Here is a 25902-nt window from a genome sequence, read left to right on the forward strand (position 1 = left end):
GGAACTCACTTTGTAGACCAGGCTGGTCTCAAACCCAGAAATCCACCTGCCTCTGCCCCCCCACCCCGAATGCTGGGATTAAAGGCGTGCGCCACCACACCTGGCTCATAGACAAAAATGTATGTAATACTTTGAGAACCAGAAATGAATTTTCCTTGGGATTTGTACAACACTCCAAGCTAATATAGTGTTGAGTATTGGAAGGCCCTCTCCCCACTTAAGGTAGAGTCTTACCTTGAATTCATGATCCACCTGCTTTAGCCTTCCAATTTTTGGGACTGCAGGTATGTACCAGCACACCCTGCTACAGGACTCCCTTTTGATAGATGAATCTAGAGGGTTTCAGTACTTACTGTCAACCTTTCTATTGAGAGAAGATGGAGCTAATGCTGGTGCCTAATCTCTGCTATTTGGCCTGCTAAATTCTTTATTCAGTTCTACATGAGGGACCAACCCCCTGGCTCTCACTCAGGGATGTTTTGGGAATGTGTGAGATTATAACAATAAATGGCTTATGGGTTTACTAGACAACATATCTCAACATACCTGCCCAAACCCAAAATAAAATATCCATGTTCTTTGAAGCTAAATTAAAATGTGTATTTTAATCCACATAGTACCCTCAAGGGACAGCATCATAAGCATTTCTGAGAGGTCTGCTGCTCCAGTGATGCCTTGGGGTTCCAAAAGCCCATATTAATGTTAGGGGGTGGCAGGCCAGTGGTGCAGCTACCCCCAGAAACATCCACGCTGGCATCCTTGGGTGTGAGCACCTGTGGGTAGTTAGGGCAATAGATCACCTGATGATGAGAACAGACTCATCTGCCAAGGGAGCCAAGGCAGGGAGCGCTCTCACGGGGTAGCAGAGTGGCTTCAGCTGAGCTTCCCCTGGGCAGGCAAGCCTTCCTGCAGGGCCTGTGGGGGATCCTCCTCATCCAGTCAAAGCAGCCATCTTCCATATCCATGTAATGCTCTTGTTTGCCTCCGCCGCCTTCAGCTTGCAGACTTGGTGCTGTCCTGTGGTCCATGGACCCCACTTTACCTCCAGTGATGCTTTGTTCTAACAGTCAACCTGACACAAGCTAGAACCATCTGGAAGAAAGTCTCAGTGAGAACTTATCCAGATCAGGTTGGCCCACTGGAGGCATTCCTGTGGAAGGCTGGCCTGACTGTTAATTGGTGGATGGTACTGTCATTCCATGGGCTGGGCTCCGGCCTGTGTGAATCAAAAAAGCTAGCAGGGTACTAAGCAAGCAAGCAAGCAAGCTAACAAGCAATGATGCTCTCTGCTCTTGGTCGGGGACGTGACATGATTGGCTCCTTGAGTTCCTGCCTTGACTTACCCAAAATGAACCATAATTTGGAATTATAAGAGAAATAAACCCTTCCCCCCTTATGTTGCTTTTTGTCAGAGTATTTTATCATGGCAACAGGAAAGAAACTAGAACGCAGCATCTCTCCAAGGTTACCCTGGAGGCAGCCACACCCTGAACAACAATCCCTCTTTGCAGAAAGTCCAACCACAGAAGGACTAGAACACTCCAAGGAAGTGACACGGGAAAGGCATGACCAGAGTCATTTGACCTGAGTCTAAGCGGACAAGGAAGGAAGAAGGGCAACCTTCTAGATGAGGGAAGGGCAAATGGAGAAAAGATACAAACAGATACGACAGCCTGCAGAACATCAGAACTGGTGTGGCTAGAGTGTTGGGGAAGGGTTAGGGTGAGACCTGATGGGGGTGTGGTGGGTGGAGGGGGCAGACTGTGAGAGGTATTACAGTAGAAGGTCAGGAGTTGGGAACCGGGTCAAAGCAGTGGTGACCAGCAGAGGATATGATGCTAACACGTATGGTTGACTTTGGGCATGAAGATCAGATAAGGGACAGCCAGTAAGCCTGGACTCTGGAGGACCCTAATATGTGGGAGAGAGTTCAAGTGGAAAATGCATGTGTCTAGCTAGGACTGGAGGGTAAGAAAGGCCCTCAGAAGCTCAGGGTTTATCCTTGGTTCTCACAGCTAATGTCTAGGCAAAGTTCCGATGCTCTGGCAGACATTCCAAGCCTGGCCTTGAATGGTGGCTTCCACAGCCATTCTCAGGCACTCTGCCAATTCTGTTTTAGAGAGGAGGGGAAGCCAAGCGCCCGAGACATTGGTCTCCATTTGGTTGGCCAACCAAAGCAGAAAACCACAGCACCTGACCAGGAGCTGAGAAAAGGTGCATCAAGGCAATGTGCATTTGCCAAGTGCCTCCGTGCCCTGTCCCTCCCGTGAAGTCGCTCATACCCAGAAGAGCTGCAGATGCAGGAGAGAATCTCCAAACTGAGCAGACAGCATGCTGGAACACAAGCATGGGCCAAGATCCACTGTCACCATAGCCACGGCTTTTATGCGGAGTCAGAACAAATCAAGATAGCCAATTGGCTGCTTGTCCTCACTCTGCTCGCATAGGTCCACCATGTTTCAGGAAAAGCCTAGCTGGGTAACTCCTGCTGGGATTAACAGTATATGCCGCTCTAATTTTCCTTTCTTTTTTTTCCCCTTTCTTCCTTCCTTCCTTCCTTCCTTCCTTCCTTCCTTTCTTTGGTTTTTCGAGACAGGGTTTCTCTGTGTAATCCTGGCTGACCTGGAACTCACTCTTGTAGACCAGGCTGGCCTTGAACTCAGAAATCCGCCTGCCTCTGCCTCCCAAGTGCTGGGATTAAAGTTGTGTGCCACGCCTGCCTGCCTTTCTTTCTTTCTTTCTTTCTTTCTTTCTTTCTTTCTTTCTTTCTTTCTTTCTTTCTTTTTTCTCTCTCTCTCTCTCTCTCTCTCTCCTTCCTTCCTTCCTTCCTTCCTTCCTTCCTTCCTTCCTTCCTTTTTAATGATTTATTTTCATTGGTGTTTTGCCTGCATGTGTGTCTGTGTGAGGGTATCAGGTCCCCTGGAACTGGAGTTACAGACAGCTGTGAGATGCCATGTGGGTGTTGGGATTGAACCTAGGCCCTCTGGAAGAGCAGCCAGTGCTCTTAAATACTGACGGAGCCATCTCTCCAGCCCTGGTCTTCTCTTTTCTTTCTTTCTTTCTTTCTTTCTTTCTTTCTTTCTTTCTTTCTTTCTTTCTTTTTTTCTTTTCTTTTTTTTTTTTTTTTTTGAGTTTGGCTAAAAGTTGTCAATCCTGTTTGTCCTTTCAAAGAACTAACTCCTGGGGCAGGGGAGATGGCTCAGTGGCTAGGAGTGTTTGTTGCTATCTTGCAGAGGACAAGAATTCAGTTCCCAGCACCCACACAGTAACTCACAGGCACCTGTAACTTCAGTTCCGGGGAACCCAGTGCCCGCTTTTAGCCTCCATGGGCATCAGGCACACATGTGGTACACATACATACATGCAGGCAAAACATTCACACATATAAATAATCTTTAAAATTTTTAAAAAGAACTGTTTCAGTTTTTGTATCTTTTTAGTCTGTTTCAGTTTTTGTATCTTTTTAGTTTCTATTTCATTGCTTTCTGTCTTCTGGTTTGGAAGACCTGTTTTCTAAGACCCTGAAGTGCACTGTTCAGTTGTTTTTCATTTTTTCAGTTACCTAGTATGCAGGAGAAAACGCTTCTGTGATCTTAGTATTCAGGAGCCTGAGGCGGGAGAATCGCAACAAGGATCAGACATAGTGAGACACTGTCTCCAAAACCAAGGTTAAAGATGCAAGGCCTGGGGTAGGAGTGTGGTGCTGCTCCAGTGGGTAACAATGGCATCCAGGATCGCTAGGGAATATTTTGAAACCTGTGTTCCAAATTTTGGAAAAATCTAGAGGAAATGGATAAATTCCTGGGGACATATGACTCATCAAATTTAAATTAGGAGCTAGAAAACGTCTTTAATCTTGAGTTTTCTCATTCGTGCAATTCAGATGTTCCTCCTTCGTTTCTCGTCACAATTAGCTGAATTAGGTAAGCGGCAAGCAGCACATTAGGAAAACAGCTTACATCTAACCAGGGACCTGGGGGAGGGACACCTTGAGGAAGCCTGGCTTTCCACCCAGGGCTCATCTGATTGCTAAGACTGGGCAATCCTAGCCACACATGGTAGTACAGGCCTGTAAATGCAGCACTCTAGAAGTGGAGGCAGGATGACAAATTTGAGATTGGCTGGGCTACATAGCAAAATCCTGGGGGGGCAGAGAAAGAATAATGCTTAGGAAACCCTGCCTGACCTTGGCCTGCAGCCCTGGTTTGTTTTGTCTTCCACAGAACTCTCAGTGTGCATTAAGTCTCCCAGAGAACACAGGGGGATGGAAAAGCTCTGCCCGTGCCTGACCCGACCCCGGCATCATCAAGGCTGTTTGACAAGGGGACAAGAACCACCAAATTATCTCGTTGCTTGCCTCTTACAGTTTTTCTACCCAACATTAAGTGCTGTTGGCTGAGGACTGTCCAGATGTGCTGCATGCAGATGAAATGAGCACAGACTGGTTTTTTTTCTCTGCCATGGAAGAAACCTAGTTCCATGTCTTCCATTGCAAAGCATTTTCCAGGAGCCTCCCACCCCCACCCCGCCCCCGGGCTTGCTCAGCCCCTCCCCTTGAAGATTTTCTCATGAATGGTTCTATTCATGCCACAGTTCACAAGCTCATCATTGGTCTTTACTACAAGGCCAGGGCTGCTACTGACCTGATTCAGGAGAGAATGAATTTGCTAAAAGGATATCAGGAAGGCCAGACCTCAAACCCTGCTCAGTGCCACAGAGCACTAGGTGCTGCTGTCTCATGTAGCCAGGTCAGACTACCACTGCGGCTGGCATCCTTGCTACTGCTGCACCAGGAAGACAGCCCAGAAGCCACAGTAACTATTCAAAGTAAGTCAGGTACCTTGGCCATCTCCTTCCCTGAAAAAGCACCTGCGCCTGCCTGTGCCTTCTGCTTCCTTGTGTTTATGGCCCACTCCAGGGAACACAGGCTCTTGATGCAAGTTTTGATTGTTTTGATTTTGTATCTAAAAAGAATAGGATTCCTAAAGTAAGAAAAGTGTCTGGGCATCAAGATTATAAACTTGAGGACCTGCAAGGGACAGAGGTGAAATTCAATGGTAGAGCACATGCTTGGCCTTCACAAAGCCCCAGGTTCAATGCTTGTAAGACTTGTATATAGTCTTGTAGACTATAGAAAAGAAAAGCTGGGCAGGTAAGATAACACTTTTCTATGATGCTGAGGTCTTCTGAAGATGCCCGTTAGGGCATTCAGATCTATAGTGGGTGGGTGAGTCTGATGCTGCTTGTATTCAAATGCTAAATTCTGTACCCCAAGGTCATATTGCCTCAAGACAAGATCCTCACACATACCAGCTTTTGTTGTATAAACCTTGCCCTCCAATTTATCCATCATTGGTTAATAAAGGTGCCCACTACCTGTAGCTGAGCAGAAAAGAGGTTGGTGGCACCAGGGCTTGGGATCTGAGGCAGAAACCACTGGGGAGAGAGAGGAAAAAGAAAGTACCATGGAGGCTGTGGGTCATGAGTGCATGGCCCTGAGGGCTGGCCAGCTGGAGTGAGAGTGGCCCAGGCAGAGGAACATGACAAATGATATCTTGAGATTATCGACAGGGAAGTAGATAAAGTAACATAGAGGGGTGGTATTTGCCCAGCTCTATTGCTTTAAGGCTTATTATAAATATAAAGGTTTTGTGCCTTTTATTTGGGAACTTAATGATCTAAGGTGGGGTAGAAACCCCCAAGTAATATTTGCCACAACACAGGTCAAATATTTCAAGACATTAAGCAAATGGTGAAAACTGAGAAAAGTGATTATGGGTTGACTGGAGAAGGGTACAGGGGCTGGAAAGATCTTTCTCTTGCGTTGGTTGGTGGTCACATGGTGCAAGCATTTATCAAATGAGTCCTCGAGAGAGCCAACATACTAAGTTCACCTCAGTGTTGCTTGCGAAGAGCAAATTCATAAAGTCTGAGCAAACCGATTTGGCTCTCAGATTACCCATTTGTTTTCGAGTTCTGTTGCATTTTTTACTTCTCGGTTTCACACAGAGGAATCACAGATCCCAAGGGAGGAAAGTGGTTTCGCTAAGGGCCCAGGTCAATCACTGCCCCTGAGGGCCAGTGGCTTTCCAACCTTGAAGAGTCCAGAAGGAGGAGAGGGAGGGGAGCGGCCCCAGAATGCAAACAAACCCTTTAGCTTTTGGAGTGTCTTTCCACTTGCAGAGTAGGAGGTGAGGTAGTCCCCAGGCCTGGCTATAAAGTGACGCGGGTCAACAAATGCCTACACTACACCGAGAGCGGAAGTAGACAGGTAGCTCTGGGGAGCACTGGCGGCGCGCAGATAAATCAAGAATACAAACTGCATTGACAGTTTGAGATTGACACTGAGTGCCAAATGCCAACACAGACTGCCAAGTGTCAGGAAAAGAAATCCGATCTGGTCCAGGCAGACTTGGCGGCGCAAAGTGAAACCTACCTGCGGGGACAGGGAAGGGCCATGAATCTTACAGGAACCTCTTTCCGAGGCGGGTCCTTGGACACTTACCGAAGTCTTAGCTGACCACCAGCCTACTCCCTAAGAGGTAGGAGCGTCTCCGCTTTACAGGTGAGAAAAACACGATCCAACGGCTAGTCGAGACGTTTAAAGCCCGAGTTTGGAACGGCAAGCGCAGTTCCCTAACACCACTCCCACGCCCAGAGGCGAGCAGGTGGCAGCGGAGTGACTCCTGCCCATCACTGACCACACCTGGCCAGCGTTTTGATGAAGGCAGGACGGACCACAAGGAACTGGGGGAGCGTTGGGCGTCTGAGTGGGGGTGGGGAGGTGTAGTGGTCAAATCCCGGGCCGAGTGTCCGACCAGGACCCTGCAGACTCACTGAGCTAGTTCCTGCAGCAGGCTCCAACCCTGATTGGCGCTTGCTGCCGGCCTGAGCGGCTCACCTGCCACTCCCAGCCAATCCAGGCCACCAGAATTGAGGCTGCAGGCACGGGAGGGGAGGAGGGGGGGTGATGCTGCGAGCCTGCGGCGGAGCTGCCCTCCCCGCGGAGCTCCCTCCCGGCCAACAGCGCTCCGGAGCTTCGCCCCAGCCGCTGGCTAAGCTTCCCGCGCCCCTCCGCTCACCGCTCCGCTCGTCGGGATACGCGCCCCGACGGCGTCCCCAGCTCCCTGCACTCGCCGTGCCCACTGCTTCCCACTGTCCTCCCTGTCCCTTCCAGTCCCACGAAGGGAGTGGGCCCGGCCAGGGCACAGTCTTCGAGATACGATGTTCACATCCAAGTCCAACTCCGTGTCGCCATCGCCGTCCCTGGAGCAGGCGGACGCGGACGCGCTGGACATCAGCACCAAAGTGCAGCTCTACGGGGTTCTGTGGAAGCGGCCGTTCGGGAGATCGTCGGCCAAGTGGTCCCGGCGGTGAGTTGTGTCCCCCGCGTCCTGGGAGACTTTCCCTCCCCTCTCTTCCCCACCCCGGGAGGGAGCCTCGAGCTTCAGGACCCCTCCCACTCATCTAGTCACCGCCCTGCCTCAGCCTTCCGCTGTGACCTTGACCTGCCCAGCTAGTTTCTCTCTATGCTGTCCCCCACCTGGAAGATGCGACTTTAATTGGTCGCTAGAGCTAGAATGGCCGGTAGATGCCGGGAATTCTCTGTGGAATGAACTAAGTCCCGAGTCCCAAGTGGCGAGGCTGCATGTGGGCTAGAGATTGAGGTTAGGTTGGGCCAGTCTGCAGAAGGAGAAATCCCATCCCAACCAGAGATTCTCCAGAGACCTCCACAGCCAATTCCATCCCTTGGCCGAGGCTTTAAGTGGGCTGGGAAATGGGCGCCTCTCTCCTCTATCCTTTCACGCATCCTCAACCTTACACGGTATTTGAGCAAGCCAGACCACTGCTGTTCTGAAGTACTCGGGAGAAAGGAGAATCACAAACCTTCTCTAAGGAGTTGTGTTGGAAACTGTGCCCTGACATCACTGAAGTTGGAGTGGGAGAGAGGATATATTGGTCCTGTCCAAAGGACTGATGTTTGTGTGTGTGTGTGTGGGGGGGGGGTGTTGGGGAGACAGAGCAATCCTCGCCCTATTATCAGCACCAGGCTCTCTGCCCCAACTCCAAAGGAAAGCCCAGATGCCAATAAGGCTTTCTATGGCCATGACAAGTGTTGGGAGAAGGGGCACTCCCAGACCTGGGCTTGCAGGAACCTCCCAAAGCTGACTGCATGTGCACTAGGCCATTTTCTACACAGCTTTTATCATTAAGTCAACACAGATTTCCTGCAGTGTCTAGAAGACTCAGACTTCGTCCTGGTTCCTCCCTGGAGGGGTATGAACATTCCTGGAAGCACAGCCCCCTTCTCCCTCCCACACCTTGAGTCTGAAGGCCTCTGATGTTTTCAGGGCTGCAGATCACATGTGTGTGTGTGTGGTAGTGGTTAGTTCTGATCAATTTTGATGAATAATTTAATATTCCTGTAAGACCTCAGGACAAATGGAGGTGTGGATGGGATTTCATGTTTTACAGAGCCGGTTTCATACAGCTTTATTACTTCTGCCTGATTTCTCTTGGGGACTTAATGGGATACAGACCCCCTTGAGTGCCTCCCAAGTTGAGTTTTCCTCTGATGTTTTAAGTGAAGGCTCTGAGCAGAGTGAAGGTTATATGAGAGACTCACAGGGCTGAACTGTCTGGATGGCAGCCACTGAGGGCCAAGAGCATCCTGTCTCTGCCACTTGTGTGTGGTGAGTGCAGAGGTAGGGGAGGGGAGGGGACGGGAGGGGCTATTGTTGACTCCCAGCAGAATATCCTGAGCACTACTGTAGGCAGCCATCTCTCTTCGTTGGGTCTGACCATCCCAGGTACTCTTCTGAGTCCTCATTTAATTTAAGACTATCCTGCCAGGTATCTTCACCTGATTGCATCCGGTATGTGGTAGGTGCCTTGGACACCTCTGGCTGAGTGTTCTGGCTCCCTTTTCCACTGTAGGTATGAGGTAGGGGACGGGTGGGGGGGCAGGTGAGCCTGGCTCCTGCATAAACAGTTAATTTGGGGCTGATAGCCCAGGGCACTTGGAGTTGGGGCCCCAAGTTTCCAACAGCAGTTCCCACAGCGGCCCAAAACAAACCAGTCAGTCTAAGTCAAAACAGTAAGTGCAGGGCCAAGTTAGTTCTGTGTCCTCTGAAAGAGGCTGTCACCTCTGTCTCAAGAGCTCCCTGTGCAGACTCTCTCTCCTCTGGGTCTCAGAAAACCTCCTACCTGCCAGCTCCAGGTCTTTGTTCACGGCCCCTCCTCTAGGAGGATACCTCCCCATCCTCCAGCCCCAACACGTGGTTTCCCACGTGTTGTGAGTCAGTAACAGTCAGTCAGAAAGTCCGGGTACAGAGGAGTGATGAGCAGCCAGCCTCTTCTTGCTGCCCAGTAGGGCCTCTGGGCTCCACTTTCCCATTTGTGAAGTGCAGTCTCTGGACCTCAGATAATTAGTGACCACAGGAAGGCTTGGGACAGAGCAGCCAATGCCCTCCACTGCAGAAGCTTGCCATTAGAGAAATCAATGCCCTAGTGGGCAGCTGAGGGGAACAGGCCTGGAAAGGCTCCATGCTGCATAAATAACCACTGGGCAGGATGGAACTGGCTGCGGCTGGCTGACTTCTTTTTTTTTTTTTTTTTTAAGATTTATTTATTATTATACATAAGTTCATTATAGCTGATATCAGACACACCAGAAGAGGGCGTCAGATCTCATTATGGGTGGTTGTGAGCCATCTTGTGGTTTTGGGGATTTGAACTCAGGACCTTTGGAAGAGCAGTCAGTGCACTTACCCACTGAGCCATCTCTTCAGCCCTGGCTGACTTCTTTAAAACTCTCCTCCTCGGGTCTATCTAACCGGAGCTCCCAGTACCCCTCACCTTTCCCAAACAGCAGCAGGAGGATGCTCTCATTGTTAGCTTACTTTCCTGTGGGCAAAGGGAGGGAAGGGACTCAAAAGTGTTCATTAAGAGTGAAAAGAGAAGCCGGGCATGGTGGCACACGCCTTTAATCCCAGCACTCGGGAGGCAAAGGCAGGCGGATTTCTGAGTTCGAAGCCAGCCTGGTATACAAAGTGAGTGCCAGGACAGCCAGGGCTACACAGAGAAAAAAAAAAAAGTGAAAAGAGAATTTTGAGAGAGGTCTAAAGGGTAAATTCACCAAATTGACCTTTTCTTCCTCTCAGGGTAGCATAAACACAGACACAAAGACCTGAGCCCTCTGAACAGGAGGAGTGGATGGGGGATGGCCTTGGCTTCAGCCTGGGTCGGCAAGAGGTAGATGGTATGCCCTTCTGAGGCTCTGCTCACTCTCCTTGCTGGGAATCCATACCCTACACACCCATCCGTCCATGGGTAGGTTCCCACTAGCCTCTTGAGAGTGAGGTAACTTTGGCTCCAAGATCAAATCCCACAGAAGTCTAAATCCTGCATCTTATCCTCACTAATTCCCAGGAGGTATCCTGCTGTTGGGTGATGTGTAATTTAGGCAGAAGTTGGCCCATTCCTCAGTCTCCCTGGCCCCAGCCCAGCCTTCTCCACTGCCACAAAAAACTCCAATCTCTCACACGTGGTCTTTGTGGGCAGAGCAAGCCACACGTAAGGGAAAGGTGACAACTCGGAGACTGAGGGGCATCATGGGAGGGCGAGCTCCACCTAAAGGACTCTCTGCTCTGTTTCAGGAGCCTGTTTTATTTGACACTTTTTTTTTTCAGTTTTTGTGTATGATTTTAAATTTTGTTTATTTATTTTTTTGTAATTTGCATCTATGCTTGTTTCTACGGATATCGTGTGTCTTAGGGTTTTACTGCTGTGAAGAGACAGCATGACTAAACCAAGTCTTATAAAGGACAACGTTTAATTGGGGCTGGCTTACACGTTCAGAGGTTCAGTCCATTACATCAAGGCATCAAGGAATATGGCAGCATCTAGGCAGGCATGGCGCAGGAGGAGCTGAGAGTTCTACATCTTCATCAGAAGGCTGCTAGCAGAATACTGGCTTGCAAGCAACTAGGACAAGGGTACCTACTCCAAAAAAGCCACACCTCCTAATAGTACCACTTACTGTGCCAAGCATGCCACTCCCTAGCCCCCATAGGCTGTTCAAACATATGAGTCTATGGGGACCATACCTAGCCATAGCATAATAATAAAGTACATGTATTCCAACTTCCAACGTCCCCATAGTCTAAAGCAGTCTCCACAATGTTAAAAGTCCAAAGTTCAAAGCCTCTTCTGAGCTCACTTAACTGTAATCCCCAAAACGAGACAGGAAATTAGCTGAGCAAACTCTAAACTCTGCATCTCCATGACTAATATAAAAGCAGATTTCAGATCTCCAGCTCCTTTTTCATCTTTGTTGCCTGGAACAAACTTCTTTCTCCAGGGCTGGTTCCACTCCCTGTTAGCAGCTGTCCTCGGGAGATAACCCATGGCTCTGGCATTTCAAAAACTGTGGGGTCTCCAAGGCTTATTGTTTCAATGTCTGGGATCCACACATGATCTTCTAGGCTCCTCCAAAGGGCTGGTGTCACTTCTCCAGCTCTGCCCTCTGTAGCACTCTAAGCTCAGGTTGATCCACTCCTCTGCTGCTGCTGTTCTTGGTGATCATCACACGGTACTGCTACTGGCGTCTCCAGTACGCTGTGGTCTTCCCCTGTAGCTAAGCTTCACCAATAGCCTCTCATTGGCTCTCTTCATGGTGCCAAGCCTGAACTTATTTTGTATGACCCCTTCAGTCCTGGAACATCAATCGCAACTGAGGCTGCACCTTCACCAATGGCCTTCCATGGCCTCTCACAGTGTGGAGCCTCAGCTGTTCTCCATCACTCCTTCATGCCTTCAAAACCAGCACCACCTGGGTGACTCTGACACATTACCAAGTACAGCCCTGGCTATTCCTGGAACACAGCTTCTTTGTGCTCTCAGAAAACACTTCCCAGAAGATTTCACCTCAGTGATGCTGGTCTCTTCTTAACTACCACTCCAGCTAACCAGCATCAATTGTCCCAGTATTCTGAAAAGCCAGAGCCATGTGGCCAAAGCTGCCAAGTTTTGCTGCTTTCTGGGGATGGATCACAGCCCTCTTGTTCTATTTCATTATTACCAGCTTTCTGTTTTCCAACTCCTTCAGTGCCTAAGCTTAGCTGTCCTAGAACTTGCTATGTAGACTGACTTTGAATTTAGAGATCTGCATGGCTATCTCCTAAGCACTGCAATTAAAGTTGTGTTCCACCAAGCCTGGATTTAAGTTTTTCTTCACCTAGAAAATGCTCTAGGCTGTCCTTGAACTCGAAGATCTGCTTGCCTTTGCCTCTTGGGACTACCATGCCAGGACCTAAATTTAGCTTGGTGGGATCTTCACCCAAGGTTACCACTCCCTTACTTCAATTTACTATCCTTGAACACAGGATTCAGCTCCATTTCACTTCCTGGAGCCCCTTTAATGCTTGAACCATATATTTTATATTTTCCCTTTCTCGGCTTGCTATGCTTGTTTAAAATGCTCTTCCTTCGACTTAACCAGAGAATAAAGTCTATAATGGGTGTTTCTGAGACTTCCTTTGTCAATGCAATTAATCTGAGTCTCTTCACCTTAGCCTCAGGCAGACCCTTCAGACAAGGGCAAAAATTAGCCACATTCTTCACCAAAATACCACAAAAACAGTCTCTAGGCCACATTCTGAAATTCTTCTCCACTGAAACCTCTTGGGCCAGGTCAGCAAAGTTCAAATCACTCACCGCAGCAAAGTCTTCCATATTCCTTCTAGAATAGCCCATTAAACCCACTTAAAACATTCCATGGCTTTCCAAATCCAAAGTCCCCAAATCTCCATTCTCCGCCCCCCCCCCCCCAAAAAAAAGCATGGTCAGGCTTATCACAGCAATACCCCAGTTCCTGTACCAACTTCTGTCTTAGCTAGAGTTTTACTGCTGCAAAAAGACACCATGACCACAGCAAGTCTTATAAGAATAACATCTAATTGGGGCTGGCTTACACTTTCAGAGGTTCAGTCCATTATCATCAAGGTGGGAGCATGGCAGCATCCAGGCAGGCATGGTTCAGGCATGTAACAAACCATCACACTGTGTGTGTGCAATGCCACTTTTGGCCCAAACTCATGCATGTTCCTGAGACCTCTCTCGGCACTCACCTGTTATACTGCCTCCTTTCTGTCCTCCAGGATGTCCCCAACTTCTAATTTCTCCCCACTCCCACCCCTATGCCCACCCCTACCCCAACCGCCTACATCCACAAACATTGAAGATCTCAGTAGACCAGACAATTGGTGGTGGTGGTGTTCGCTCTTATTTTTATTTTATGTATATTGGTGTTCTGCCTGTACATCATGTACATGCAGTGCTCACGGAGGCCACAGTGGGAATTGGATCTCCTAGAACTGGAATTACAGATGGTTATGAGCTGTTATGTAGGTGCTGGGAACTGAACCCCATCCTCTGGAAGAGGAGCCATCACCCCTAACCACTGAGCCATCTTCCCAGGCCCTGGCTGGTCCTTCTTTAAGAAGACCTGCTTAGTGTTACACTGCATCTGTGCTCTGAACAACATTTTCCTCTGCCCCTATTAGATATCTCATGAGACCAGTGTTAACTGCTAAGCACTGGCTGGGTCCTTATCATACTCAGAACACGGGGTGCAGGGAAGCTACACTACCATGTTAGGTGACACCTGTGTCCATTTTGTCACTCAAGCTAAAACCCTGGCCACGGTGTCATGACACTTAGGCCGACCTGCCCTGGTCTAACTATTCAGCATGCTCTGCTGATATTTATCTTCCGATAACTCTGGTTGACCCTTTGTCTGGCTGTGACCGCTTCAAGGCCACCTCTCTAATTCTAGGACCTCCCAGTACCTGTTTGACACCTCTGCAAGGTGTCGGGGAGGTGTGGGGTGGGCTGCCTGCTCGCAGGCCCTACTCACAAACCTGTGCTTTCTCCTGCCCTTCCCCCATACCCTGGCCATCCCTCTAACACATAACTTATCTGTAGATAACACCAGGCATATTTTGATAACCTTGAGCACACTGTTCTCTGTGTATGTCCTTCTCCATCTAGAAAACATCTCTTCCTCTTCTACCACCTCCCAACTTCTTAAGACATTTCTTGTTCTTTAAAAACCCTGAGGCTAGAGAGGTGGCTCGAAGTTAAGAGCACTGACTGCTCTTCCAGAGGTCCTAAGTTCAAATTCCAGCAACCACATGGTAGCTCACAACCACCTGTAATGAGATCTGATGTCCTCTTCTGGTGTGTCTATAGCTACAATGTATTTATATATATAAAGAAATAAACCTTAAAAAACAAACAAACAAAAAGACCCTGTTCACTTAGAACCTCCTCTCAGACCTTGGTCAGACCTTGAGCCATTTGTCCCCTTGTGAGCCACACTTCTGTTCATACACAAACGTTCCTCATTGCTTTGTGCCCTGGCGCTTTGTAGTGGCTGTGCACCCTCCGGGCACTGTGTGGCATTGTAATGCACCCCGCTGGGTTATAATGTCACAGGAAGGTATCCCAGTGCTTCACAGGGCCACAGCATCCTCCTGGTACTCCCTGTGTTGCTGTGTACCCTCTTGGGTGACAGTGTCACCCTATATCCTAATGCTGTGCACTTCTAGCTCCCCAATTTACCACCCACTGTGTGATCCGGGGCATGTTATTCATTTCTCTGCAGGCCAGCTTCCTCATCTACCTCGGTTAAGCATCGAATATATTACTACACCAACTGCTGCGACTCAAACAGGGCCTGCTGCAAAGGAGGAGCTTGATTTTTTGTTTGTTTGTTTGTTTTTCAAGACAGGGTTTCTCTGTGTAGCCCTGGCTGTTCTGGAACTCACTCTGTAGACCAGGCTGGCCTCGAACTCAGAAATCCGCCTGCTTCTGTCTCCCGAGTGCTGGGATTAAAGGCGTGCGCCCACCACACCCAGCAGGAGCTTGATTTTTAAAATGTCTTTCTTTCCCCGTGCTCTCATAAGTTCCTTGAGGGCAGGGGCTCACCAAGCTGGCAGGGCCCAGCATGGTACCTGCCTAGGCCAAGTAAACTACCTCCTTAGCAGCTCTCTTATCCACAGCCATTCCACAGTGACCAGCTCAAGGGAGACAAGCATCAGGGGATTAGTAGTGAGCGTGCATGCTAGCAACACAGTGTACATACAGGCAGCTGAGAACCTGGGCCTTGTCAGCAGAGCTCTTACTAACTGCTTAATCTCCATGTGGTTCCGCTTCCTTACTACTGTACTAGAAAAAAAGAAAAAGAATGAGACAAACAGAAAAACCCATCTATCACTTAGGGTCATTTAAATAAGAAAATGCCAATAAAGTATAGCTGGGCATGGTGGCGCATGCCTTTGATCCCAGCACTCAGGAGGCCGATCTTTGTGAGTTCGAGACCAGCCTGGTCTACAAAATGAGTTCTAGGACAGCCAGGGCTATGCAGAGAAATGCTGTCTCAACAAACAAACAAACAAAGAAACATAACAAAACAAAAAAACCCAATAGAAAGAAAGAAAGAAAGAAAGAAAGAAAGAAAGAAAGAAAGAAAGAAAGAAAAGAGAGAGAGAGAGGAAGGGAGGGAGGGAGAGAGAGAGAGAGAGAGAGAGAGAGAGAGAGAGAGAGAGAGAGAGAGAGAAAGAATTATGTGTAACAAAGGGCATACCTTGCTGGCTTCTAAATGTCCTTTCATGTGGAGGTAGACATACCAGAGCAGAGGCTGAAGTTATGGTCTACTGCTTGTGTAGCATGCTTAAAGGCCTGGGTTCAATTCTTAGCACTCCGTAAACTAAGCATGGTGACTCATGCCTGTAATCACAGCACTCAGGAGGTGAAGGCAGGAAGATCAGAGGTTCAAGGTCAGCCTCAGCTACATAGGGTGTTTGAGGTCAGCCTAGGCCACCTGAGGCACTTGTCTTAAAATAGGTAAATTAATAGTAGTAGCAGTAGTCATAGTAGAGAGGAGTCAGCCAGGGCTGAATGAAACCTTTACTGTGTACATATTCCAGGCTTCCCATATCCCAGGGTGGCCTAAAAGCAAAAGCTAATAGTAGCTAATAGTAAAACTTCCCCTAGATCAGAGGACAGGGCTGTATACATATTTGGAAAGCAGGCAGCCAGCCCACTGGGTGGCAGCCATGTTCTCAGCAGCTGCTGTGTGAGTACAAATGGGCAGAGGGCAGGGTGACTGCATGGATGCTGAACTTAACGATAAGGAGTGACAGTGATCAGAATAGTCACGACCCTTTCCTAAGTGCTATGAGCTAAGTCTTCACGAGATCAGATTCCTTTCCCTCCCAGGCATGAGAGATAGCCATTGCTTATCATCCTCAAGTTCCACATGAGGGACCCGAGGCCTAAGAAGACTAGATGCCTCACTCCAACACTGCTAGTAAGTGGTGAGTCTCCCACCTCGGTTATTGCAGCTTGGCCATCTAAGCCTCTATTCTGGGTGTGTGGGTTATGTCAGGACAGAAGCTCCGTGAGCCATAGAGGGAGCAGGAAGAGGGCCTGGTGGTCCTGGGTTCCAATCCTCCTTCCACAGTTACTTCACATCTAAGCCTTTCCTCTTCTGAGAAATGGGAGTGAAAGGCCCCACTCCCAGAGTTGTTCTGAGGAGCAGGTCCTCCGATCCTCACATAAACTCGCCTCACAGAAGCTAACACGGGAAAATGGCACCTGTGACCCTGCACTGACAGCCCAGCTTTGCAGGGCTCAAAGGAGGTTGTTCCAGCCTTGCATACTGAATGAGGTGGTCCATAACATGGGGACTCTGGGGGACGGTATAGGAAGAGGAATGCCCTTCTTTGCAATCTGGCATAGACGTTCAAGGGCCCCAGCTGCAGAGCAGAAGTTAAAAAGTGTCAGTCAGAGTGGCCACCACCAATACAGTTTGATAATCAAAGATCTTGTCAGATGAACTGTGGAGGCTAGGAGCTTGCCCTCCACCTCCAGGTCTGTGCCAGGTATGGCTCATGTGGCAGTCTGTGGTGACTCTCAGCCTGCAGAAGTGTGACCACCATGGAGCAGAGGCTATCTGGAGTGTCTTGTCTGTCTTCCTGTGCTGGCTTTAGGAGGGGATTGGCCTTGAAGGACATCCGGTGTATTGGGGAGACCCTGGGAGCTCTTCATATCTCTATCTACTCTCCATATCTCTTGCCCCCAGTGATAGGTGGCGATGGCTTTTAGCAGATCCCCCGCCTATGCCAGGACACTCTGTTGCCCAGGCAGCAGCCCAAGCTACCCATGTCAGTCCCACTCAAAGCCCTCCCAGGGCCATCTTACTCTGAGAGAAAGCCAGTTGCTACCAAGGAGCCCCAGCTCCTCATGCCATCTCTTGCCTCCATTTCCTTACATGGAGAGTTCAGGAGCATCTGCCCGGCAGGGTGACTGTGAGTGTTAATTGTATTAACAGAAGCAAGTCCAGTTGGTTGGGGTAGTAAGGGCTCAGAGAATGTAAACACTGCCATCACTGCTATGACAGAAGCCATGGAGGCCTGTGCAGTCCGCATCCAGGGATCAGAGTCTTGCTTCAGCCTTCTGGTTCCTTTTAGAACCGACTACATTCTCAATCCACGTCCTTGGTACCGGTGGACTCTGTGTCTGAGGTACCTGCCCTCTCTTCAAAGATTGCCTCCTCTTATTCTTTTGACATAGGGGCCTCTGTGTAGCTCATGATGACTTCAGACGTGTAGCCTTTGTATCTCAGCCCCTCAGATGCTGAGATGATAAAGCCATGTGCTACTAGTGAGGCTCATGGCTGGACTAGCTTTGACTACATAGCTGAGGATGACTGTCTTAGGGTTTTATATCAGGACACCTCAGCTTCTAGTTACTCTGCTTACATTCCTTAGAGTTTTGCACAGCAGCCTTAGAATTTCCAGGGCCTCGCCTATTCCTTATGCTGATGAATCTCACCACTTCTCTAGATCCCCTGATAGTAGGAACAGAGCTGATACTTCATATGCTAAAAATTCAGTTCCCTTTTCCTTGAAAATCTCATCCTCTTCATCTGTTTCAATGTTAGGAGATATCATCAAATATCTAGATACCTAAGCTTCACTCGGCTCACTTTTAGCCTTTTCAGAACCGGTTCTTAAAACTCATCAAACCTATCAAATGGACAAATAAAGACTGAGGTTTTCATAGTCCTCCATAATTATTAATCCAAAAGTTAACATATACAGTATTCCATCACTATAACAAAGTACATGGATGGCATAATAAAAATACAAATAAAAGGGTGGTGTCTTAGTTAGGGTCTTACTGCTCTGAAGAGACACCATGACCGAGGCAACTCTTATAAAGGACATTTAATTGGAGCTGGCTTACAGGTTCAGAGGCTCAGTCCATTATCATATAGGTGGGAGCATGGCAGCATCCAGGTAGGCATGGGGTTGGGAGGGTGAGAGTGCCACCTCTTGTTCTGAAGGCAGCAAGAAGACTGACTTCCAGGCAGGTAGGAGGAGAGTCTAGTAGAGGGTTGGCACAAATACAGAAAATGAGTTGAAGGCGGGCATGGTGGTACAGCTGTGTAATGTTAGATGCTCAGGAAATTGAGATGAGTGAGACTGTTCAAGTCTATGAGTTCAAGGTTCAAGTCTATGAGTTCAAGACCAGCCAGGGCAACATATCAAGAACACCCCCCCCAAAAAAAGCGGGGGAGACAAAAATCATGGGACTCATACCAAACTACAAAGCTGAGCTTCAGGTCCCTCTAGATTAGCTGCAGCCATCCAGGTTTCTCCTCCTCTCTACCCCAGAGCAGCTATGGTGGCAGGGATGACCATGTAATGCTACTGACATTTTTTTCAAGCTCCTCACAAGAAGGTCCAGTGGATGGTTTGTAAACAGGTTCTTGGGGGTGGTTCTGCAGGATTTGATTGTCATGGCGCAAATGTGCCTGCCATGGCCTGTCTCAAGCTGCCTGTGTCATTTCACAGAATGGTAAGCAGGTAAAAAAGTCCCACTGTTGGCCACTGTGAGTCTATCCTAGAAGGTTCCAACACCTCATTGCTCTGAACTTTCCCTTGTATGTATACGTACACACACACACACACTCAACAACTCAGGATCCCTCCAGCTCCTTCTCAGGTCACATTTCAGCAGTGTCCCAGGAAGAGAGAGAACTCTAGTGTTTTTGAGCCTCAGGAGCGTTGAGGCCTAATTGGGGCTCCCCCTGGAGCACACTTGGCTTCTTAAAGCTTCTGCTGTTAGTTCTGTAAGAGTCCTCAAGGTAAGCCAAGGGCCTGGTGGCATTGAAGATTTGCCTCTCCAGTAACCAGAGAGTATCATGGCTTAGACTTGAGTCCCAGAAAGGATGTGAGTACTCCAAAACAGATATCACCTTGGGGGTACTAGGACTGCAGACCTCAGCAGTTGACAGCAATCCCATTTGATTACAACTTAACACCCATCTAGAATCAATCTGTCGAGTCCTCCATCCATGGAGGAGTTCCTACATGACTGGAGCTGATAGTTCGCAGGATGAAGGACAAGAGGTTTCTGCTGTGCTGAAGAGGGCAGTCTGGGAATCCAGTGATGAGTTTCCTCCTCCACGGCCTGTACAGCAGGCCATCTGAGACCTCATATGGGCTCCTATGTGAGTCCAGGACCTCCAAAGGGTGAGGGCAGGGATGAGACCAGCACAGAGCCACAGCAGCCTGTTACCTTCCATGGAAGAGTGTGGGGCCTGCTGTTGACTCTCAAGTTCTTTCGGTTTTCTCATGCCTTCCCATAGGTTTTTCATCATCAAAGAAAGCTTTCTGCTTTACTACTCTGAGAGTGAGAGAAAGAGCTTTGAAACCAATAAATACTTCAATATTCATCCTAAGGTGAGGAGGTACCTTTCCAGGCTGAGGGGGGCCCACTGGGGACATTTGGGGGACAGTAGAGAACTCTCTGTTGTCTTGATTTAGTTTAGAATCTGGAGAACAAATTCTCTCGGGGCTCAAGACACCCCTCCCCCCTCCAGCCTCTGGGCTGGGTCCTTCCCTCCACACACACTTCCCGAGTCACCGAGTCTATCACAGCTTTTTTCTTTCTGGAAGCCAGTCCTAGCTTTCATGGCATACTCCTGAGATGCGGTCCAGCCTGAGGCCCTTGGCGGAGCCCTGGGCTTTCTCCAGGAGGTTCCTGGGACTCTTAAGTGATGTGAGCCGGGTAGGGGTGGGAGCTACCTCCTCTGCTTTGTTCTTCAGGGTGTCATCCCACTGGGTGGCTGCCTGGTGGAGGCCAGAGAAGAGCCCAGTATGCCCTATGCCATGAAGATCTCACACCAGGACTTCCATGTGAGTGGGGACCCTCCCATAGCCCAGGCTCCACAGGACAAAGGAGCAGCTTCTTGGTCCCCTGGGAGCAGCCCTCTGCGATCTAGCCTGAGAGGGTTGTCAGGGCCTGTGGAAGATGGGGTGGGAAGAGAAGAAATCACGTCTCTCCCTCCTCCTCCCCCCCCCCAATACCTCCCACTCTGGCTCCTTCTCTTGGCAGGGGAATGTCTTGTTGGCTGCCGAGTCTGAGTTTGAGCAGACACAATGGCTGGAGATGTTGCAGGAGTCTGGGAAGGTGTAAGTGTCTGCCAGCAGGGCATCGGAGGGGCTGGGTGCACAAGGCTGGCCCTGCCCACCCCTCCTCTCTGCTGGGGTCCCGAGACAGGGCCGTGGGAGCTGCCCAGGATGTGTGGGAGGAGACAACTCGGGTTGAAGAGCATTTGTGAGGGTCCCCTAAGTGGTGAGTTTGGGAAGGTGTCCTCACTGACAGGTGGCAGATGTGGACACCATTACTTCCAACTCTTGGGAAGGTGTCCAGCACCTTATAAGTTCCTTATAAGTCAGCACCTCAGTACATCTATCTTCCCTTCCCAGACCTGTACTGAACCCTGGCAAGGCCCAGAGATGGTGTTTACACATCATAGTGCAGGTCCCAGACACCACCTGACCAACACAGCCTGTGCCCATTCAAGCCAGCCCATACTTCTAACCTAACCAGTATCACCGAGTACCCAGCCTCGCACCAGGGGATAGGCATGCATGCAGTCCTAGGGAAGCAGTCCTCCTCCCTGAGTGCTCTTGGCTCTGTCCTGGTGGCCCACTTTGCAACCTCAGCTTCCAGTTACTGTAACTGATCAATGCTGGTAGCGTGCCCAGAGCCTTGGGTGCCAGACTGAGCTGAGATTCTGTAGAGCAAGAGGTGGGGCTAGCACAGAAAATGTACACTCTCCTTCTCCCGGGGCCTTTCTTCTGGTTTAACTGTTTGTATTTCTCCTCATTTCCTCTCTCCCATCTGCTTTTCCTCCCCAGGACCTGGAAAAATGCCCAGCTAGGGGAAGCTATGATCAAAAGCCTGGAGGCGCAGGGGCTGCAGCTGGCTAAGGAGAAGCAGGAGTATTTAGGTTGGTGAACTGGAATCTGAACTTTCTTCATGGTGGCACTTGGGGACCTGAGGGACAGCCAGAGAGGGACCTGGTGAGAGTGGTGTGGGAGTTCTCTCTGGAGAGAGAGAGGAGCTTGGAAGGGAGCTTGGCCCCTAGAGAACTTAATGGTGTGATAAATGCCCTTTTGGCCACGGAGCTAGAAGCAGGACACACTAGTGGCCAAAACCTGGGCTTTAGCCCTGTCATCTACATGTTTGTTGTGTGAATGAATTAGCCACTCAGTCTCTGTAAGCCTCGATTTCCTTCTCCTTAAAAGAAGAGACCAACATGACCTCAGGTGTTAGAGGTGGGGTAGAGATCAGCTTAAAGGGAAAATGCCTGGGTGTGTGCCTGTGTCAGGTCTTCAGTCGAAAGATCTAGAAATGGAAAAAAATATATATTATCCTGCCTGAGCTCCAGGTCCTGCACCTGCCTCTCCTCTCCTCACCAGACCCACTTTGAACCTAGCTACAAGGATCCAGGTCCCGTGCCCTAATGGTCTGCTGAATGCCCTCTAGTTGGGAGAGAATGGGCTGACCCCCTTCCTGGGAACCTGCTGAGACATCTGAGACTCTGGCTCCTCTCTGCCTGCTCTAGGCACCTCTCTCCCTTGGCAGGAATATGCTCTCCCAGATTAACCAGGCACTAGCTCTTGTAGTAGGAGACTGCAGAGGCACAGGCTGCAAATCCTCTGTGGATCTTTAAAAGCATAGAACAAGGAAGATGGCTTGAAAGGCAGTTTGGACCGGTGAGACAGCTTCAGTTCAGCAGAGTAGAACCCAACCCCAGGCTAGGTGTGGCTCTTCCAAGGAGATGGCACAGGTGACAGAGGCCACCTAAGACACCTGCCCTCAAACCTCTGATCAGTTTTCAGTGTGTGTGTGTGTTTGCTTTGACAGACAAGCTGATGGAGGAGACAGAAGAACTGTGCCTTCAGAGGGAACAGAGAGAGGTAAGTGCATGCGTGGCTATGCAGAAAGACTCAGCCCTGCCCCCCAGACACAGCTGGCATTAAGGGATCTGGGGGGTGGGCACTGGGCATCCAGAAACTTGCCCAAGAGACTTCAGAAGAATGGAGCAATGAGGGCGCTAAGGTGACACTGTCTGCACCTTGCTGTAGCATCTTGGTGGGAAGTGGTTAGTGGCTTTTTTTTTTTTCCTGTGAAACCTTAGGAAACACATCTTAGAGACAAACATTTCATAAGCGGCTTGCTGTTAACCACAGAGGTTGCAATGACCTCAGTTTATCCACGGGGGGCGGGGGGTAGGGGGCATAGGGGAATGGGGAGGAACACTTCTGGTCCATAAGGGTGATGGAGTTTGACGACCTCAGAGATCTATCCCTTTTGGCATCAACAATACAAGCCCTGTGGAGGCTCAGCACAGGCTTAAACCAGCCTGAAGGCCAAGGGGACTCTTGTCTCATTTGAGCCTTTGGAATCTGCTTCGTTCCCACACCTGAAGGGCAGGGCAGGGCAGGTTGTGTGCAGAGGGAAAGAAACCTGGAGGGAGACTGCCCTTGCTTGTATTTGACCTTAGCTCTTCTAGATGTACGACACCCCCCCACACAAGTTACCTAACCTCTGGGAATGTCAGTATTCTCACCCCCCCAAAAGTGAAGGAAATAATAAGGGCCCATCCCTCTAAGGGAAATTATAGAGATTAAGAGAGACACTACATCGAAAGCATTTGACACGCTGGGTGAGCACCATGTGCACATTGGATGCTTAGTGGCTAGCTGCTTCTCTTAGCACTGTGCTCATGCTATTATTAATTATTGGCCATGCCTGCATGGGTGAGGTCTGGCTTTGCTGAGTGGTGCTCAGAGGGGCCCGCAGATAGGAGACTGACCCAATCCATGTCTTTTAGCTATGTCACTTTCATTGTCCTCCCTCAGGACCGCCACAGGGCTGAGGTCATCCACTGTAGCCCAGTGCCCTACTGTAACTCAGTTCAGGAACTCAGCGCCTTCCCCATTCCTCCCCCCACCATGGGGCTCTAAAACATGTCCCAAAGTCAGGAAACACACCTCTCCCGTGGACCTCAAACCCCCCACATCCCGGCATGGCACCCAGCTTAAGATGAGAGATGGTAACTGAGGGAGAAATCAAGGCTGAGCTGACTTGATTCTTACAGCTTACACTATGGCTTAATTTCAAACCACTAGGATAATCTGCTTTTGTTTTTCTTCCAAAAACTCTCTTCCTGTGCCAGTTTATCCTTCCAGTTAAACAGCAGCAGTTCTCAACCTGTGGGTATCAGCTAGCCTGCAGCTCAGAGGTTTACATTATGATTCATAACAGAAGCAAAACTTCAGTTATGAAGTAACAACAAAATACTTTTATGGCTGGAGTTCGCCACAGCATGAGGAACTGTATTAAAGGGTCGCAGCATTAGCAAGGTTGAGAACCGCTGATCTAGGCTCTGTTCATTGATGACACATCAAAGAAAAACAAGGTCGAGGATATTAATTTGGAGATGTGGGGCTGAAATTGGGGTTTAGTATCTTTAAAAAGGTATTTTCTGGGTACTGGTGTTTTGCCTGCATGCATGCCTGTGCATCACATGTGTGCCTGGCATCCAGGAAGGGCAGATGAGGGAGTAGAATCTCTAGACGAGCCTCATGATGATGCTGTGCCTCTCTTACCCCTGAGTTTGAGCTCTAGTCTCCACACTCCTTGCGCCTAGATCCCATCAGGGTTTTGGCCTTTTCTTCACAGCATCCTGTGCATTTAGAGCAAGACGTTGGTATGTTGTCAGAAACCTTAAAGACAAATGATCTGGGAGGCTCAGCATGGGTTGGAGTGGGAGACACAGCCCCCAACAGGGAGAGGAGGTTTAGCCAACAGAGATTGAATCTGGGGCAGCAATCGGCCCGAGGAAAATTTAGACACACTATCTAGGTCTTAGTTTAGAAATTAGGGCAGTGAAGACCCAGGGCACTCAGGCCTCGCTTAATGCCACCTACTGAAGTGGGACGCTGGCAGCTATGGAGTCCAAATAAGCTGCAAGCCCAGCTGTTAATGTGGCAAAGGCTGCTTGGAGCATCAGCAGGAAGAGAACCACACCAGGTTCGAGTTGCCTGTCAGTGATTTGACCAGAAACAGAGTCCCGGTCCTGCTCCTGGGATGACCACACGGAGTCACTCTGCTTATGTGGTTTTCTCCCTTCGTTTCCTCACCCATAGGGTAGGCATGCTTATCTCCAATGCCTTCCCTATCCTATTCTAGATCAGAGATTGGCAGAGGGGCTTGGGACCACATAGAACAAATACTGTATCCTAGAGACAAGGTGATTCTTATAATGATGTGTGAGGTTTCTGGGGGACAGCCTTGACCCATAAGGAACCTCAGAATCTGTAGCCAGGGCCCCTGGTAGAATCTCAGCTTCAGCCCTGATGATGTGAATGTCATTTGATTCCCATAGACTTCAAATTCCTCACCTCTGATGCTTGGTGAAAGCAGCAGCCGCTCTGCCTTCTTCTGGGCTGCTGAGAGTCTGAATGGACTAGAACTCAGGGAAATGCACCGTGTGATGGTGGACCAATGGCGTTTTTCCATGTGTCAGGAAGAGCCTGGACTCTGAGCATATGAGTCGAGAATGCAGAGGGAGCTACCTGGGCACATCTGCCTGGGTCATCCACCTCCGCTCTTAGTGTAGCACATGCCGTAGATTTTGACAAATGTAAAATGCCACCAATTCACCATTGTGATAGCACAAAGAATAGTTTCACTGCCTTAAAAATCCTGTGTTTCACGTATCATCTCTCCTACCAACCGACTAACGTAGCAACCACAACCGACCTTTTTACCATCTCCGAAGTTTTGCATTTCCCAGAATGTCACGGAGTTGAAATCATATACCACATACACTTTTCAGATCAATGTCTTACACTCTGTAAGGTGCATCCAAACGTCCGCTGCGCTGTTGGTTGTACGGCTTGAATACCAGTTTCTTTCCATAGCTGAATAAATTCGTTATCTGGGTATAAACCTCAGTTTATCTATTTTCCCACTCAAGGACCTCTGGGTTGTTCCAAGTTTTGGCAGTTATGAATGAAGTTACTATATATATTCATAGATAAATTCTTTGGTGTGGATAGATACTGTCTATTCACTTGAACAAATAACAAGGAATGTTATTTTTTTTTTTTTTAAGACTTGAACTCACTTCTTTGGCCCATGTTAGTCAGAAATGTATTTTTTTTAAAAAAGATTTATTTATTTTATGTATATGAGTACACTGTAGCTGTTTTCAGACACACTAGAAGAGGGCATCAGATCCCATTACAGATGGTTGTGGCCAGCAGCATGTGGTTGCTGGGAATTGAACTCAGGACCTCTGGAAAAGCAGTCAGTGCTCTTAACCACTGAGCCATCTCTCCAGTTCCATAAATGTATTTTTAAGATTTATTTATTTGCCGGGCATGGTGGCGCATGCCTTTAATCCCAGCACTTGGGAGGCAGAGGCAGGCAGATTTCTGAGTTTGCGGCCAGCCTGGTCTACAG

At 49.0% G+C, this 25902-nt stretch overlaps 1 protein-coding gene and 1 long non-coding RNA gene across 2 annotated transcripts in view; one reads left to right on the forward strand and one right to left on the reverse strand.

Annotated features, from left to right (window-relative positions):
* LOC115032782 overlaps positions 1 to 6798 on the reverse strand; it is a 29243-nt gene extending 22445 nt beyond the window's left edge. Inside the window, exon 1 of the long non-coding RNA XR_003838408.1 lies at positions 6506 to 6798. This is a non-coding gene — a long non-coding RNA (uncharacterized LOC115032782). The remainder of the gene's footprint in view (positions 1 to 6505) is intronic.
* A 210-nt stretch (positions 6799 to 7008) lies between these two features.
* Plekhd1 (pleckstrin homology and coiled-coil domain containing D1) overlaps positions 7009 to 25902 on the forward strand; it is a 32124-nt gene continuing 13230 nt past the window's right edge. The window contains exons 1-6 of the mRNA XM_021179266.2: positions 7009 to 7373; positions 19724 to 19817; positions 20184 to 20273; positions 20473 to 20549; positions 21282 to 21373; positions 22294 to 22346. Of these exons, the coding sequence (XP_021034925.1) occupies positions 7225 to 7373; positions 19724 to 19817; positions 20184 to 20273; positions 20473 to 20549; positions 21282 to 21373; positions 22294 to 22346 (555 nt within the window). The 5' untranslated portion in view covers positions 7009 to 7224. The remainder of the gene's footprint in view (positions 7374 to 19723; positions 19818 to 20183; positions 20274 to 20472; positions 20550 to 21281; positions 21374 to 22293; positions 22347 to 25902) is intronic.

This window comes from Mus caroli, chromosome 12 (assembly GCF_900094665.2).
Source record: "Mus caroli chromosome 12, CAROLI_EIJ_v1.1, whole genome shotgun sequence".
NCBI classification, from domain to species: domain Eukaryota; kingdom Metazoa; phylum Chordata; class Mammalia; order Rodentia; family Muridae; genus Mus; species Mus caroli.